Source organism: Carassius carassius, chromosome 41 (genome assembly GCF_963082965.1).
Source record: "Carassius carassius chromosome 41, fCarCar2.1, whole genome shotgun sequence".
NCBI lineage: Eukaryota > Metazoa > Chordata > Actinopteri > Cypriniformes > Cyprinidae > Carassius > Carassius carassius.
In genome coordinates, this window is record NC_081795.1 from 19,903,744 (window position 1) to 19,922,212 (window position 18,469).

At 38.7% G+C, this 18,469-nt stretch overlaps 1 protein-coding gene across 7 annotated transcripts in view; it reads right to left on the reverse strand.

Moving 5' to 3' along the window:
* Positions 1-1,379: 1,379 nt before the first annotated feature.
* LOC132122944 (teneurin-4-like) overlaps positions 1,380-18,469 on the reverse strand; it is a 243,029-nt gene continuing 225,939 nt past the window's right edge. For all 7 annotated transcript variants that reach the window (XM_059533466.1, XM_059533463.1, XM_059533467.1 and 4 more), the window contains 4 exons: positions 13,508-13,804; positions 11,072-12,686; positions 7,982-8,124; positions 1,380-3,621 (listed from right to left, as the gene is read on the reverse strand). In XM_059533466.1, the coding sequence (XP_059389449.1) occupies positions 2,863-3,621; positions 7,982-8,124; positions 11,072-12,686; positions 13,508-13,804 (2,814 nt within the window). In that variant the 3' untranslated portion in view covers positions 1,380-2,862. The remainder of the gene's footprint in view (positions 3,622-7,981; positions 8,125-11,071; positions 12,687-13,507; positions 13,805-18,469) is intronic.

Consider the following 18,469-nt stretch of genomic DNA (forward strand, 5'->3'; position numbering starts at 1 on the left):
GTCATGGACCTGAAAAGTATGAAAAGTATCGTCAGAATAGTCCATCTGCCATCAGTGGTTCAACAGTAACATTATGGAGTGACGAGAATACTTTTTTTTTACGAGAAGAAAACAAAAATAGCACACGTGGTTTGATTATTACCCCTCTAGTATTGGTAGATTTAGGAATAGGTGTGGGGAAGCGGTTAGGATTAGGGGTGGGGTTAGAATTAGGCAATCAGAGACTTCAACTTCAATTTTCAGATAGAGAAAATTCTATTAAAATTAAGATTTTTTGTAATCCAGAACAGGCTTCCATAGAGATATTTTTTCACATAAAATAAGTTAAACAGTGCAAACCAGTGGCTAACGGGAGTGTTCTGGAAACCTGTTTGAAAACAGTTTTTTTTTTAATGAAATATAATGCAAACCACGATGCTGTGAAATCAATGTAAACACAAAATATTCTTTATTTTTCATCTTTAACTAAAGACTACACAGATTCACTGCTGTAGCTCTAAAAGGTATCTACATTTGCATTTTATTTACAGCCCATTTCTTGTCTTCTTATTTACATTTTCAAAGAGAAGCATTTAGAAACACAGTGTTGAGAACAAACACAAGTCCAAATGAGTTCAAAAGTTTAGAAAAAATAAAAGCCTTACGGTGCATGTCAGTGCAATTTAAGAAGTTGCATTATGTCATCATTTCATCATTCATCAGTTCTTTTTAAATACAGCGATATGTTCAGACTCATGATATTACTGCATTCAATGACAGTAAAATAAACCAAAATATGCTCAACAATATTATACAGCTTAAAACACTTGATCTATTCATCTTGGTGAGCATCCCCAAGAGTGACAGCAGGGGCAGATTCATACACCAAACGCTAATGTGAAGAGCCAATGTGCCATCATGTCCGACATATTAACACCATCCAACCAGATATAGATGCTCTTTGAAGTTCACATATCCAGATGGTGGGTTGACATGCCTTTTGAACCTCTTAACGACACACCTTCAGGCTTTAATGCAGTTCAGGCCGCTTGCAGTCTTTCACATTCAAAGCACTTACGACATTACCCCTGCTTGGGAGACCTTTGGGGCAAAGGCTGTTCACAGGGGTTGTCACCTTTCCTTACCACAATTTGCAGTGCTAGCAGCACTCAGTACATTTCCTTAAAAAAAAAGAAAAAGAAAAGTCTGAGTGCACATTTAAGTAATTTGCTTCATTATTTTTAAGCATTCATGCCACTTTATGCTTGAAGCGTTTATTTCACTGACAAACATGAGGATGCATACTCCTCTAAAAACACAGCACTAAAATAAATACTGTCATTCTAAGGAATGGTCTATATGCATCTCTTCGTTTTAACCATAAAAACAAATTAATTGAATTGACTGCCTTTTCTGGAATTTACTCCATGTGTTGAAACGCTAGGCATTGTTCAAAGTACAACAATCAGCAATAAAAAGGGACAAATGTTCACATTTCTTGTATTTTTTCACAATTGTTATACCGTTTATGTGAATGTTACCATGAAATAACATTTTGATTTCAAACTATTATATTAAAAACAACCTTCCCATAGTCTTAGTAGCTCCATTTCAAAACCTAGCGAGCTGCCTTGCTTTTTATACAGTCTACATAGGGATCTGCCTTCATAGACAGCACCCTAACAAGAAGGAACCATCATAAGCGATCAATCTTGATCTCCGCACGGCACACAAATAACATGGGATAATTGATTGTAATAGAGTTTCATGTTAGCATGTTGCTATGCTAAATGCATGATACTCTAGTATGCATAATAATACAGAGCACAGAAATATTGGATAAAAAAAATCCATAAAACAGTAGTTCAGATTACTACTATTGATACTTTAAAATAGGGAATTAAATATAGGATTTCTCTCAAATTGTTGGCCACCTTGGAATTTTTTTGTATTTTTTACTTGCCTTCAAAACAAAGGAAGCATGTGATACTGCCTTGAATAAGACTAAATCTAACTACCTATTGGAACAGCTGTCAGATCAGAATGACCCTTAAATGGTGTTTAGGTAGGCAGCTCACTAGGTTTTGGAGCTAATCTCTTTCAAATGGTGTCGTTTCATTTTCAAGTACCTTTAAAGACCATGGGGCTACCTACTTCCTATTTGTTTCCTATATTTCTGTCAATTTTCCAAAATTTAATTATGCATACTTCATTATTCTTTTCCCTTTCTATTCATGTTTTAAGCCGTTTGGTTAAATTGCTAATAAAAAAAAAAAAATCAAATTGTTACAAGCAAGTCACCCAGTTCCAAAATATTACAAGACACCACAAACAAGTTTTGAACATGAGATGGTTTCAGCTAGGATCAGAACTCGTAACAATGCACTGAAAACACCAATGTCCTTGTTTAAGTATGACACAGCCGGTGGGCTTTCAAGTATAAAAAGAAGCGATTAAAAGAGGTCTCTCCTTGGCTGAGGCGCAGTAAAAGGCAGAGTGAAGTGTAGCTTGTGAATAACAATCTGCTTGTCTGGCAGCAGGCTGAGCCAGTGAGCATAATGCATTACCAGCCTTCTTCCTATATTCCTTTGAGCAAACCCCTAAACTCGAAGGCAGAACTGAATAAATTGCCGACACATATGCCGTCTTCTAGCAGCCACACACAAAGGGCAAAGGGTTTTGAGAATTACCAAAAAAGAGAGAAGGGCACCCTGTTGTTGAAACAGTGCAACTGTTTTCAACCATGTATGTCATGTATTAAAAAAATAAGTCTGGCATAGTCAACATAAAAATAAAGTAACATAATATGGTCACAAACGCAACTTGTCTTTGGCAAGAAGTCCTGGACGGTGAGTCCGAGCATGGGTTCCCCTCGCGTTCATGTCACCTGCGACCCATCTCTGTCTGTCGCAAGAAGTGGATGTTATTTACGTTGTCTGCCAACTCGGGGAACTGGTCGACCGATACTATGTAGAAGCACTCGTAGCCCTGCACGCGTCCGGCACTCAGGAGTTGCTGCCTCTCCCCATCCGTCCAAGCTCGAGAGCCCTCTTCCCCTTGCCGGAGTCTGAGGCGTTCACGAGCCCAGGAAGCTGCAATGACCCTCTGATGTGCGAGTTCCAGCACACGGACCTTCTCTTCATCCTGGCTGCTGCCGTAGCGAATGTTGAGGCACAGCGTACCATACTGAAGCTGGATGTCAGTTATGCGGCGTGAACGGCCACTAAGGACTGTGTTGACCTGCGAGACGGTTACATTCACACCCGTCTCCAGTGTACGCTGGCCAACCGTCATGCCTAGCAGAGATAGGTCACCCTCTACCGGTCCCGATTTGACAAAGTAGTGTGTGTCCAATCCAGCGATGGTGAAGTGTAAATCCTGCAGGTAGGTGGCCTTGTCCAGGACTGCCGCGATCCGCCGCCCATCCTCGTTGGCCAGGCTGATGATGTCAGCAGCAACACGGCCCTCCCGGATGGCTACTTTCACACCTTTCCCGAAGAGGGAGGCCCCTGTTGCAAAGAGCGTGCGGAGGGGCGTTTGAGGGCAACCGGAATCACTCGACCTGTAGATCTGGTCAAACCGCTCCAACTGGACAAAAGACTTCAGCTGCCTCTGGACTTCACATTGTACCCCCAGAACGGACTGCAAGAAGACAAACAAAACCCTTTGAGTGTCTTAGCATCAACTTCTTGTGGATTTTACATTGATCATAGGTGACTACTTTTAGTGAGTGAATAAATTAAACCTTTGATATTGCATCTCCAAAACAACATTCACAATTACTGTTGGCCACAGTGAGGTTGGTGGTGAAATTGACTGAATATGACATATTATGACATGTTTCATCTCAGCAAAACACTGTGCATTGTAAATCCTTGCATATGATTTTCACATTCATTAGGTTATCTCCTCCAGTGGCAGGCATCATTGCACCCACCGCCTTCACTGCTGCCATTTCCTGGGAGTAAGTAACATTTCCTGATGGTTTGTGCAAGATGGGTGATCTCAGCGGGAAACTCATCCTACCCCCACGTTCAGCTGCTCAACTTCCCCCTCAACCAAGAATCGTGTTGCTTCATTAACACTTCAAACATTTCACAGATCCTGATATAAATATATAGCATAACCCATTCTATTTTATGTTTAGGTGTGAAGAAGTGTGGATCAGGTGATTTTTTATTTTTTTTTGAAGATCTTTTGATCTAACTCTAATAACTTTTGTTTGTAGGGAGTAAACAGGTTCCCATGAGGAAAACTGAATACAAGAATCTCTCTTTAGGCCAACAATAATGCAGTAATAAGTCATCCTCTTCTTTAATGTGGCTTGATGGAAAACCCTCACCCCAAGAGAAGATTTAGATAATCAGGAGTGACCTAAGCGTGCAGATGGATTGTAATAATCCTAGAAATAGTGTGTTCTGGGTGACAAATTCCAGGGCTCCTGTACGGAAGGAGAAACAAAGACCTACTGAAGCTCTGGCACTGAAACAAAGTTCTTATGTTATCATATATGATTCCCTATATATATGTCCCCTTCACTCCCTTTGTCTCCTTTTTGCTCTCTGAGTGTCGCCCTAAACTACAGATTAAGTTGCAAAGAAACAAAAGGCCTCTTTAATGACTCAACTGTTTTTTTCCTAGACAGTGATGAGATTTAATGAAAAGCAAATGGAGTTTCCTGTTCCTCACGTTTCTCCTGATTAAAAGACCTCGCTAATCTCACGTGCCTTCTCTAGAGATCTCAACAACGACTCAAACTGTGCTCAATTTTGAAATCTTCAACATTAAATTGTATGAGCTGCTATCCACATTAAATTTGCAGTACACAAAATGGATGGTGAGGGCAGTTTATGCTGCAACCTAAAAAAAGGAAAAGGAATACATCATTCAGATAGTACTGGGTGGTAAGACAGCATGGAGGCCTATCAGCACAGGGCTCTGATCAAAGTCAGAATTAATCTGTGGACATCCGGTGGATATCAGCCAGCACATTTACATAATTTTTCATCCACACAGGTCTTTAAGACCCCGTGAGTTTAAACAGCAAGGAGTAAGAGAGTGATAAAAAGTCAGCGCTCACTATCCAGCTGTTGCGGGAGATTTTCAGAGCACTAAATCTATCATGTTCAGTGTTAGAAGCAACAGAACTCCTACACAAAAAAACTCCAATTCAATTATGAAATGCTGGATTGAGCAGGTGAATCTCAAAGCCAAAGTCTAAAGAAAAAAAAAAAGATAATTTCTATATATTAAATTGTAATTTATAAAACGACAATGCATAACGTTATGACGATTAATTCCATTGGGGCAGTGTTTGATTTGATATTTTTGATATTTAAGCACCCCCCCCCCCCCCCCCAAAAAAAAAAATTCCAATGGATTAGTTCATAAAAAATAAATATAAATTATAACAGATTATATGTTTTTGGTAGCACTTTATTTTACACTACTGTTCCACATGTACATACTATGTACTACTTATAACAATTAAAATAACTGGGTAATAACTATGTACTAACCTTGAACCTACCTCTAAACCTAACCTTATCCCATGTAGTTACCTTGTACTGCCCAGTACGTTCTTGGATAAGTGCACTGTAAATACAGGCAAAACACCATGGTTGTAATTTCTTTATTTAATTTTTTATTTTTTTTTAATGCAGCTGCTTTAAAAGACCATAAATGACCCCACAATTACATTGCCAAAGCATATTAGTTGGCAATTATAATTGTTTACTGCCACATAAGAAAGGGAAAAATCTGTGTGTGGAGTTGAGCCAGAGAGAGCTGATTTATGGGTAACTATGCAAAGGACTGTGGGACACAGATCATTCTTTTTTTGGTCTTACTTCCAAAGTAAAGTTTCAGTCTCAGAGTAGACATTTGAAATGGAAAATTCAAGCAAGGGTTTGGAATTGAATTTGGCGCTTTTGAGAGCAGCCTTGCAAGAGGTATTGTATGCACTTCTGAGGTTCTAACAGGAGAGGGACCCTGCAAGGTACATGATGGAAGGGCAGTCTCCCTTGAAGGTTGAGATTGCTGCCCAACAGGTTTCTTAACAGCTTTTGAGAAGTGGTTGGATCCAAAGGCCTCAAGTGACTGAACCCTAATCTTTTAATGTTTTGCATTGTTGAACTTTTTTTATATACACTTGACAATTTAAACACCTTTGTTTGCAAGAGCACACTGTGAGAAGAGACCGTTTGCTCTTGATTAAATTATAATGACTGGTTCCCAAAAGAGAATGCATTAGGACAAGCCTGGTTTAATACCCTCTTAAACAGAGATATATAGTCAGTAGGTGAGTCTGCACGGCCTTCAACACCCAACAGAACTCTCCGAAAGAGACTGTTTTTCCTCATAACTCAACTAAATAAAAAACAAAATCTGTGGTGTCTGAAACTTGAAAGTCCTTTTTGGGATAGTTCAGTTCTCCTTGAATGTGTGAAAGCCATATGAAACCTGCCAGGCTGACAGCTTCAAATAGCTCCATCACATTAGATTTAAAATCTCATATCTCAGCTGTCCAAAGCTCATCCATGTCGCTTAGCCTCAGATGCTTGCTTATTACAGTGACTGATAGTTTGAGGTTGTGCTGCTTATACTGTTTGGTGCATGGAATGGAAGTTCTTACCATTGAGGTGACTGGTCTTACCATAAAAGCCTATCAGTTTAAAAATGTAAGTAGTTTAAGTTGCTTTTTTATATCCATATAGCCCATAGGGGTGGGCAGGAAAAAATCAACACAATATATATTTTCATGAGCTATTCTGGATATTCAAAAAATGGGTAATGTTCTAATAACTTTTTTATAATACAACAAATTTGATCAAATTAGTTCACTGAAGTATGTTAATTCAATGTGTTACTTGCAATTTCTTTGTAATAACTTGTGAAATTTACTAGCAATTTCTAAATTAAAATTGTTTCTATACTTTTTTCAGTGTACAGTATGAATGGTGTGAAATAAAGTTCTTATTAGTGTGAAGGGAAGATTTTTTTTTTAAACCAATATCATAATTTTAGGATAGAATTATATGAACAAATGTAAAAAGACCATCTTCTGTAACAAGCAATTTAAGTACCAGTCAAGAAATCTCTTGTGCTCACCTAGGCTACATTTACAATATAAAAATACAGTAAAAACAGTAATATTATACATTATTATTACAGTTTAAAAGATTATATTTCTATTTTAATCAGTTTATTTATTTTATTTTTTATTTAATGTATTCCTGTGATGGCAATGTCGCGCTATTATCAATGTTGAAAACTGTGATTATTAATATATATAATATGTATATATATATATATGTATACACACACATATATACATGTATATATATATATGTGTGTGTGTATACATACATACACGTATATATAAATTAAAATTGGTTTAAATAATTAAATTATGAAAAAAAAAAATAATAATAATTTTAGATGGAGTACAGCATTTATATATCTACTCAAACCATTAGTTGAGCCAGGACAGCTTAAGAGGTAAAGTGTCCTTAACAACAGCCACAATGCCAAGAAGCCAAGAGCCGCCACAATGTCCAACTGGCTTCTCAATTATTCAGATGGCTTTAAGGGGGCTCGATAATCAGTGAATGTCTGAGACCGAGAAAAACAGGGAACGCTGAGACAAAGAAGCATAAGGATAGGAAAAGAGAGGGAGACAACATCTTTTAGAGGGCTAAAGAGTGTGAAAGACTGAGCTGAAATCAATGGCTGCTGCTGGAGGAAATTTGGACTGAATTTCCCTAATGGCAGTCCTTTTACAAGGGCTCTTTAGCTTGACCCCTTTCCTTTGGCTTGAGCAGCCAGAGCAGAGGCTGCGCTTATTCACATGAGCATCAGGGTTGATTGCTGTGGACTCCTTTGGGAGGCGGCAAACTGAAAGGTCAAGGTATGCAAAATAAAGTCTGAAGTTAGAGTCAAAGGCCATGTGTGCTTTTAAAGAGGTGGGCAAACAAAAATACACATTTGTTGGATGAATTACCTTGGTGCTATCCCACTCCTGAGTCTTCATCTGAGTGTGAATGAGCTCGTAAGATGGCTCCATGGTGTCCATGACAGGTTTGTGGTAGCCAGGTATGACGTTGTATAGCTGAAAACCAAATGTCACTAGCCAGCTGTTAACATCTGTTGAAAGAGAAATGCTGCGGTGAAATACCCTTACAGCAGAGCAAAAGGTAACTGCAGCACTCACTTATAATTACTTTGTAAGGATTGTCTCTATTTGGAACGAACTACACCACAAAAGCAAGATTTATTGCAAATCAGGACACATGACAAAGTATCTTTAGATTTCCTTCTTCAAAGTTAACTTTAATGATGTAGACTACAGCCTACAGTAGTAGCTAGGTGTTTAGCCGAGCTTGAAATATGGCTAGTCCACAGTAATATATGCTATATCCTTCTGAAAAAGCCAGCAAAAACTAGCATAGGCAGTTGGTGTACCAGTATATTTGTGTTATTTGATATTTAAACCAGCCTTCGAATCCATAAACTCTCTCAGAGCACGCTTCTCATCAGCTCATGCTCATGCTGCATGCTGCGATACAAGACTTCACTCACATTTCGGGACAGCTGAAAGAACTGACTCTTGACTAATCGGGTCATTGTTGCATTGTCACAAAAATTTATAATTTGCACACCTTTTTAATTATTTTAAACCATTTGGTACTCATGCGCTCCAGAGGCTGTATGTATTATGTGCCCTCACAGTCACATCCACATTTTGCGCGTACAAAGCCTCCTCGCTAGTATTATATAAGAGATATTTTATGTTTTTGTTGAGTTTAAGCAGCCAAGTTTACAGTGAGTTAACAACGTTTTTCGCAGTGTTGACACTTTTGTCTGTCAACAGAACCCATCTATTTATAAAGTGAACTCGAAGTGAGGAGATGGGGTGGAGGAGGGATGCTGATAAACCGTCAGTGGATAGAGGTAAGTCAGCGATATTTATACTATGGTATTGATTACTTGATTGTGGTCCACCTGTGTTGATAAGGCTAAGTATCTGACGCGCTCCTCCCGAACCTTGTTACTAAAACACCATTTATTGTTACTGTGTGCTTTGTTTTTCTTGTTGTTTTATTGTTGACTTTACAGACATCGTGTTTGAGTAAAGAAAATACTTTTTTACTCAAACAGTTATTTGTCTGCCCTTAAAGCAGAGATCTGTCTCCTCCAGGCTGTGAACGGCGCGTCAATCTGAGTGGAGACTGGTGAAGATTTAGCTGAGAGCTTGAGGATCCAATAGCGTTACGTAGTTTTACTGACAAGCTCTTTTTAATACTTATCATAGGTTAAATATTTGTAAAACCCTCTGATTTAAAATAATAATAATGGATTATAATAGAGATATGAAGTCTGGATAGTTTTTCATGGCACATCTGACTGGGTTAGGATATGGCAGATGCTATTCTCTGCCATAAAGCCTTGCACGGACCTCAAATTTAGGCACTAGCCTGGCCTGTGTCCGAAAGCTTATCAGAATTACCGGGCCGAGACCTGCTTTTATTTGTGTGCATTCACAATATCAACAAATGTTGAGCTTTTGTAGAATGGGGAAAACAAACATGATGCGCTTTCTGACTTCTCCGATACTCCGTGAAAACATGCCTTACCGACATGATAAATATATCTATAGAAAGCTTTAAATGACCACTTAACGAAATAAAACAAATCAAAAACAAAAACTCTTTCATTATATAATCATAATCATAATCCGTAAAGATGCACTTCTCTCTAGAGGAGTGTCTAATGACGAGTCAGGCTCGGCAACTTCATCCTTGTGACACAGACTCAGAAAACACTAGTTTATTAGTAAATAATTCAAATGTCTCCATACTATTTCCCCCTGACACGTTTAAGCCTATTGTGTGTATTTAAACACAGAACTGTTCAGCTGCGCTTCTGCTGCTGGAGACTGTCGAGCCGCTCTTGATAGTCGAGGTAGCACGTGTTGTCTCGTGTTGTTTCCACCAGCACCCCAATTATTATTATTATTATTATTTTTCACTAATCACTAATTGATGGAAGTCTCAAATATAAAAATAAGAAGCCTAAAGCAGACCCAATCCGCGTCTGACCTATGGCGTGAAAATTGGCCCGAAGCCCGGCCCAAGAGTCGTAAAAAAGTCATGCTGAAATGCAGGGCTCTACTCTGCCATACTAAAATGCCTCCCCTGGATCAGCCAAAATGAGGTGCCGGATCGGATTTCAGAGGTGCCAGATCCGGATCAGGATCCGGCTTGTTCCAGCACAAATTAAGCCCTGGTTGCAGCATTCCAAATAAACTCAGTGTATAAAAGTTGCGTATGAATTATCAGAGAACAAGGTCTCATTTCACCACAAATCTTTTCAACAGGATACGCAAAGGAAATACACAGAGAAACACACTAAAACAAGGCTGCTTTAACATGAACAACCAATATCATGATTCTACAGCATTCATTTCCTTTGACAGCAAGGGCTCGAACCAAGGCTTTGATTTCAGTCAAAAACCAGCACGCATTCACTGTTATAGACTTCAAATGTGACTATAATATTTTGAAGACTGCGACTTCACTTTCAAGTGGAGTGAAAAGTGATTCAGCATCTAGCTTCTACTTCCATGGACTCCATTGTGTTATTTGTCTAACACTGGGGAGCATTCACTACTATTTACCTCCTACATGGGCTGGGTAAGCAAAGACTGATGGGATATTTCAGAGGAACAACCTGAATGAAGAACAAAGGGGACTTTGTTATGCTGTCATTGCTCACAAGCAGTGTATGTGGAGGCAAGAACACCCCAAGCTCGGGCTGGGATGAGAGCCTGAAAAAGAATTACTCTAGTGCAAGGATTCTTGGCACCAGGTGCTCACAGTGTTTTAGATTGTTGGAGGTAAAATGTAACAGTGGAGTTATTTACAGTCTATTTAATAGCCCTCCCAGATTTTGGCCTGAGCTGTTGGCATAGGCTCCAACATCCCTTTGACCATACATAGGCAAGCGTTTGGATAACAGATAAATGGATGTATTAAATAACGTCACCTTCTGTATGTTTCAACAAAAGATTAATAAGAAATGATGTGTTTACCTGTCATGTAGCACTTGGTTTCTTGGTTGTTGCTCAGTGGGTTGTTGTTCTTAAACATGTAGAGGTTGAAGGGTACAATGTTGTTGCTGTTGAGTCGTTTCCAAACATCATGGTCCGGAGTGGTCCATCGGCCTGCAAGAACATCGTAATCTCTGCGTCCCATATGGACAAGCTTTGTAAGGGGCTCATAAAGGCCACCCTGGTAGCCTATTACTAGCTGGAAACTTGGGTTGGAGTCCAAATACACTTCCCCAAAAGCTGTGTGCAGGATCTGTTTGATCATGAGACCAGCACCACTGAATACAGCCCACGGTGTACCAATGTTGTCGCAGGCCACGTAGAACTCATCCCCACTGCTCAACTCCATGGCAAAGAGGTGGCCCTGAAGGTCATAGTAGAGCGAGGTGATCTCTGAGCTTGAGTGATTGTACATGTGTGTGACTCTAGTGGGACTGGATAAGTCTGCATAGAAGAATTGCAGATGGTGGCTTTGGCTGCTTCGACTGGACACTCTCCTGCCCAAGCCATCATAGCGATACTTGATGGTCCAGCTGTTACCTTTGTTGTAGGCTTTAACAAGCAACCCAGCAGAGTTATACTCAAAGAAGTCATTGCCTCTCTGCCTGAGGAATCCATCCTCATCCAACCGGTACTGCACGTCACCTAATCGAGTAATGCGGTCCCGAATGTCATAGCGTAGTGGTGTAAGTCTGGCACTATTACCGGGACTAAGGAGGTGCAAATTTCCATTCAAATCATAGCTGTAGCGCCAAAGAGGCTTGTCGTTGATGGACACCACCTGGAGTTGACCATCAGCATCATACTCGTAGGCGTAACGGGTGGTATTTGTATAGGGCCCCACTTTAAGCTCCTTGGCCACCACTCGCCCCATGTTGTCATACTGTACCATCATCCAGAACATCAGCGAACGGGTAATCTCATACTGCACCTCTTTAACTCGCCCATAGGCATCAAAGTGTTTGGTGTGAGTCATGACAGCTGTGGTAATGATCTGGTTAATATCATAGTAGATGACTCCGAACTTGCCAAACTGCTCCGTTTTGCCTGAGACGTCATCGTAGCGATAGAGGTCAATAGGTAAGGGGGTTTCATTGATGACTGCCTGCATGCTGGTGACCCGGAAGCTGTTGTCATAGTTGTAGTCAAACCGGGCATTCACCATACCCTCCTCACTGAAACGAAAGATCTGTCTGTCGATGAGTGGTCCAATCTGTCTGTAGCGTATGGTACATGCAAAGCCTTCACTTTGAAGCCCCACCATTTTCAGCATGCCTGCAGATTCATCATAAGAAAAGGCAATTCGCGTTGTATCATAAAGGATTTCCAGCAGACGGGAGAGTTTCCCATACTTGTAGATGACTCTGCGCCCTGTTCCTTGGTGGATGGTTTGCAGAAGCAGTCCATCTTCGCTGTAATCTTGCAAAACTGTGGCGTTGCCCTCAGGTGGCCTGTACATGTTTCTATAATAGCCAATTGAACGGGTGGTCTCCAAGGTCTGCCTGGCCACATTGGGCATGGTTACTGAAGAGAGGCGATCATTCTTGTCAAACTCGAAGATGTATTGTCGCTGGCTGTATAGCAACAGCACCATGGACTGCCGAAGTTAAATGACAAAACGATGGTCAGTAAGTGATTTAATGAAGCACAGTAATTCCCAACACATTCTGAGTGCACTTCAAACAGTTAAATGTAAAATTCTCCACCCAGTGAAACTGAAGGTCACTAAGTACCCAGGAGTCACATTGCACCACATGCATAACTGCACAACAAACTGTCGGGTGTCACAGAATCACTTCAGGGTGCATACAAATTACAAACATGCTGCTCTACGACACTGACTGAAAAATGAAGAGGGGCAAATTCTCATTTAATGAGGATTAAGTCATCATACCCCCACCCTCTCCTGATACCATTTTAATAATGTCACCTTATGTGGAGGTCAGTGGGAGGATATTCTGGAGTTTATATTTCAACAGGAAGCCACTCTTATTATTATAATAATCTTCTTAATTGATTGAATTCCTTTTTTTTTTCTCAGCAGCACATTATCATTTTAGAATGGCAAGAAACATTAAATAGAGTGAGTTTATGGAGTTTAAACCCATATATTGGGATGTCAGCATTTCAATGTACTAAACAGTGGTATTTTGAATAACATGGTAAGGTCTTGAATTTCTCATTATATTGGTTCTATTTAACAAGTGATATTTTAAGTTTTTCAGTGGTATTTTAGGAACAAGCTAGTTGTCAGACTGCATGTAGTAACAATGCTTAATACAAGGGATAATTTCTGAAGCACACAAGGTTAAACTTATTAATGTAACAAATTAGCAGGGTTCAACAAAGAGATCTCTACAGAACAGACAACTAGTGATTATTTTTCAACCTCATAATTTCCTAGATAAAGATGCTTACTTTTTCAAGGTAGGTGTAGCTCCATGACTTTCCATCTGCAAATATCTTTGAAGTGATTCTCCCATTTAAGTCGTATTCCATTCGGACTGACATGGTGCCCCTCTGGATGCCGGCGATATGGCCACCTTGTGAGTAGGTAACATTGACACCATTTAGCCGACTACTTGGAGCCCACAAAGTAGGTCTTCCTGCATGGTCATAGTGGATCCTCAAGGTGAACTTCCTGTGGTCATCATAGACTTTCTCAGTCCTGGTTACACGGTCAAAATCCATGGATAACAAGTTCCTGTTATGAACCTACCAAAAAAATAAATAAAAATAATAATAATAATAAGATTAAGGAAGATAAGGCCTCTGAATTCTACACATGGATTTGATAAGATCTACTGTAGTTTCTGAAACTATGTTCTACTAGAAATGTTTATTTGTTTTACTTTCATCTCCATACCTCTAAAGGACACAATCTTTTTAATTTACAGATTTTTTGTTTGCTGCATGTTAAAACAAAAAGAATGAGAGAAGCACTCAGTTTGATATAATCATTTGTCATGCCTTTAGGAAGGAATTATTGATGGGGTAGATAGCTTATACTGTATTTGCAGGAAGAGGAAAACAATGACACTTGAGGTGCATATGAAGTTCAAAGCCCCCTTCATTGTTTGAATGACATGTCATACTGAGTTTTTGGCTCAATTCGAAGGTGTAGAGCCCTCTGACCCTGGAACATGTTGAGATCAGAGCTGAGAACTAGTTCTACATGGCAGGTAATCCCAAAGGCACACACAGGTCAATGTGGGGGTGATCAAGGATTTAAAAGACCTTAATACCTTTATCCCTTGGCACAATGCACTAGAATATTTATTGCTGCAATGTGAATTTAGGTACTGGTGGATAATATGGAGCAACCAGACAGACCTAACTGAATGTTAACATTGTATTAGCATGGCCACAAAGAACCTACACTTTCAATACTTTCACGTTAAAATAATTAAAATGCAGATATAAAGACTACTACTCTGACTGGTAATAGAAAGTATTATAAAATGATTATTACAATGTTTTGAAATCTGCAAAACATTCTGCCAAATTCAAAAATGTTGCCAAATTAAAGTCTGTTAAGGCAGATTTGGAGTGCAAGTGTACCGTTTTCTCATCAGGTACTCTGGTACCCAGCTTGGCTCACTGCTGACAAAGCTTAACAGAGTCTTAAAGTGATTTTGCGAGTTGTTGTTGGCTTTGGTCCAGTGGTATGGTGCACAAGGCAGGGGAGAACGGCAAGCAAGCTCTCTCTCTCTCTCTCCTCCTCATGGACATGCTGGGAGCTCTCATCTATGAAGGGACAATTACACTGGGGCCAATTAATGTCACTAATACCTAATTGAGAGGATTATTTTACATTAAAAGCAAGCAGCTCATGAATAGGAGAATTCCCGGTGGGGGTGACAGAACAAAGAGGTTGACAGAATAAAGGGCAGATATTTTCCCCTCCCTTTAAGCCTCACCCACCTACTGATGAATATGGCCCCATTTTCTTTCACTCTCACATTTTCAAATACAGCTTGACTCTTTGATATAAAGATGCCAAGATTGAGAACCTGCCCTGAAAACACTCACATCTGATCTATCTGATTCTATCTAGCTGATTCTATCTATCTGATTCTATCTATCTGATTCTATCTATCTGAGTCTATCTATCTATCTATCTATCTATCTATCTATCTGAGTCTATCTATCTATCTATCTATCTATCTATCTATCTATCTATCTATCTATCTATCTATCTATCTATCTATCTATCTATCTATCTATCTATCTATCCGTCCATCCATCCATCCATCCATCCATCCAGAATGTTTGAATCCAGTTCAAAAAGTTAATATTTTTGCTATTCTGTTTGGTTACACAATTCACTTAAGCATTATTTACGAGACATTCCAAGGCATCAAAAAGCCAGGCTTTTATGGCTCGTAGGATGAGAGAACTTCTGTCAAGGGTTGATTTGTCCAGAGTAGGATGACAGGGGACTGAAGCGATGAGTTTAAAAGCAAAAAAATAAAATTAAATTAAAGGGAAGTGCAGGCTGGATGCTCATGACCGGCTCTGGTTGAGCAGAGGTCCAACGGGCTGGAAAAAGATCTTTTGGCAGTAAGATACTGGGCCTCTGGAGAATGGAAACCCACTCAAGGGGAATGTCTTAAATTTGACATTCCCTTAAACGGTCTAAGCTTTAGGAAAGCAGATATGGGGGAAGAAAGAAGACTGGATTGGGGCAAGTAGGGAAAATGGGAAGGGGGGCACACATTTCAACAGTATCTACAAATATTTAAATGTTGCACAATGTTTTACACTCATAATCTAAAATCACAAACAGAAAGTTACTTAAGCTCTTTGCTGAGATCAGTATAAGGCAGTATATATGGACAAAATATGGAGTTTGATCACTTTTATTTACACGTTTGTAAGAAAAATGAAAACTTATTCAGGTAGAACATATTAAATTGATCGAAATTTGTATAAATGTGACCGGTAAAACATTTATAATTTTTTAAAAGATTTCTATTTCAAATATTTGCTGCTATTAAAAAAAAAAAAAAAAAAAAAACGTTATCATGATTTCTCTACAATATTAAGCGGCACAACTGTTTTTAACATTGATAATGATAAGAAATGTTTCCTAAGCAGCAAATCAGCATATTAGAACGATTTCTGAAGGTTTGTGTGACACTGAAGATTTTAAAATCTATAAAAAAAAAAATTAATATGTAATACTTCACAATATTACCATTTTATTTTATATTTTCAAAACAAAGTCTGTTTTGTCCTTTTTGAAGATTGACAGTCACAGGTCATACTCCTTTCATTGTACGGAAAAGAGCAGCATGTACATTCTGCAAATCATTATTCTTTCATTGAAGGAATGAAGTTATTGTGTGTTTGAACAACACGAGAATGAGTAAATGTGAACTAACCATTATTATAGTCAATGTTCTGCTGATTACAATTCTTGAAAATCATGTCATTCAGTCACTGTATTGGGTATTGTTATACAGACACTTGGCATGTTTCTCCCTCCCCTCTTTGACAGCCTGATGAAATTGGCAGGCTTTGCTGATCAAAATACAACTACTTTGAGATTACCCAACTCCTGTTTGTCAAACACACATCGATGAAAACTAGGAACAAAAGACAACTCTTTTTTTCATAACTCGGCTAATTACGAGAATATCTTCGGACTGCCACTAATGCACATTTGGCAATGAATAAACACCTTGTAAATAGCGTTTGTTTTCATAACACCATCAATAATTAAAATTTCCCATTCCATATTTGAAAAGTCAACAAATCTGTCTAACAGCATTTGATTTTCTTCTCAACTGTCATAAAAAATGTTTTTGTTCTTCAAATCCAATATTAGCTTGTCGCTTTGCCATTCATTTATAATTTTTCCCCATCCACTGCTGTGGTAAATTCTGTAATCTTGTTTGCTCCATGCGATTTGTTCTTCAGCAAACACACTTGCCCATGTATTGGCTGGGTTTGTTTGGAGGCAGTATAGGACATGTTCTAATAATGTAAAGCAAATATTTAGAGAACTGTCAGTCGAGGGCTTGTGATTAAGCTTTCAGTGGTTTTTGGGATTTGAGCTCACTCTGAGAGGACAACTTACACTACTACATTTCCAGAGCTCTGTTGTTGTCTGGAGACGTGGTTGCTAAGGAGACAATGAGAATTTGAATAAGCCAAGCCTTTCCACAGTCTGCTTTTTTAAAACCATGATACATTTTTTTTAGGATACTTTGATGAATAGAAATTTCAAAAGAACTGCAATTTGAAATAGAATGTCTTTATTATCACTTTTGATCAAATTAATTCATCCTTGCTGAAATAAGGAAAAAAAATTAAATAATAATAATATTAATTACTGACCTCAAAAGTTTAAATTGAGTGTGTATAAATGCACATATATCATCTTGCAAAAGCTGTGAGGTGGTCCCATTACTGGAAGCACAAGAATTATGAAGATATTAGGTGCTGTCTGAGGAAACCCTCAGGGTTTTGATCACAAGAGAGTCAATCCTGACCTCAGCCCTCAGGGTCAGAGAGCTGCTGAATGATGGATAGACCACTGAGACACACACACACACACACACACGCGCTGACTTTGGGAGGCAGCTACTTGACCAATATGGCCTGGCCAGACTTTATGGGGCAGCCATAATAAGAGTGATCAGTCTAAAGGACAGGAACAGTGTGTGCCTATGAGACTGATGAGAAGAAGCAATAGCGATTATAATCATGATGCCTAGATGCTCAGGTGAGCTGCCATGTAGAGGTGTGACGGCAAGGTATGGAACTGTGCCTGTGTAAAATTAACTCAGGATGAGCACATGACAAAGTTGAGGAAATGCTTGGGTCTGTGCACAATTACCTGACTATGTGAGGTTCTGATGACAGGTAGGTTGTACAGGAGGTGTCACAAAACACAATAATAATTTTTATTTGATGAATAAAAATTAAATACAAATGCAAAGATTAGGTAATATGAATAATGAATAATTCATCTTAGTTTTGAAAGTACTTTAAAAAAGTTGATGTAAATTATTATTACTGATATTATTTAATTAAAAAAAAAATCATAAATAAATAATACAGAACAATATAAAATATGAACCACTTAAAGTCAATCAAACTTCACAGTACTTTCAAGGTATGTTTATTTTTATTTTTTTTTATTTTTTTTCTATAGAATTCTTTCTGAATTTTGTGACATTATATCCTAATCAGAAACACAACTTACAAGACTACATATAATTAATTATTATTTTTTCTGTAAGTTACTTGGGATAAAAGCATTTTCCAAAAGAATGAACAGCTTATCAACAGTATAAATAGTAGCTTTTGAATTCATTTCTAACAATTTGGCCTTGGATGTGCTGCCAGTGGGCTTCATAGCTCTCATAA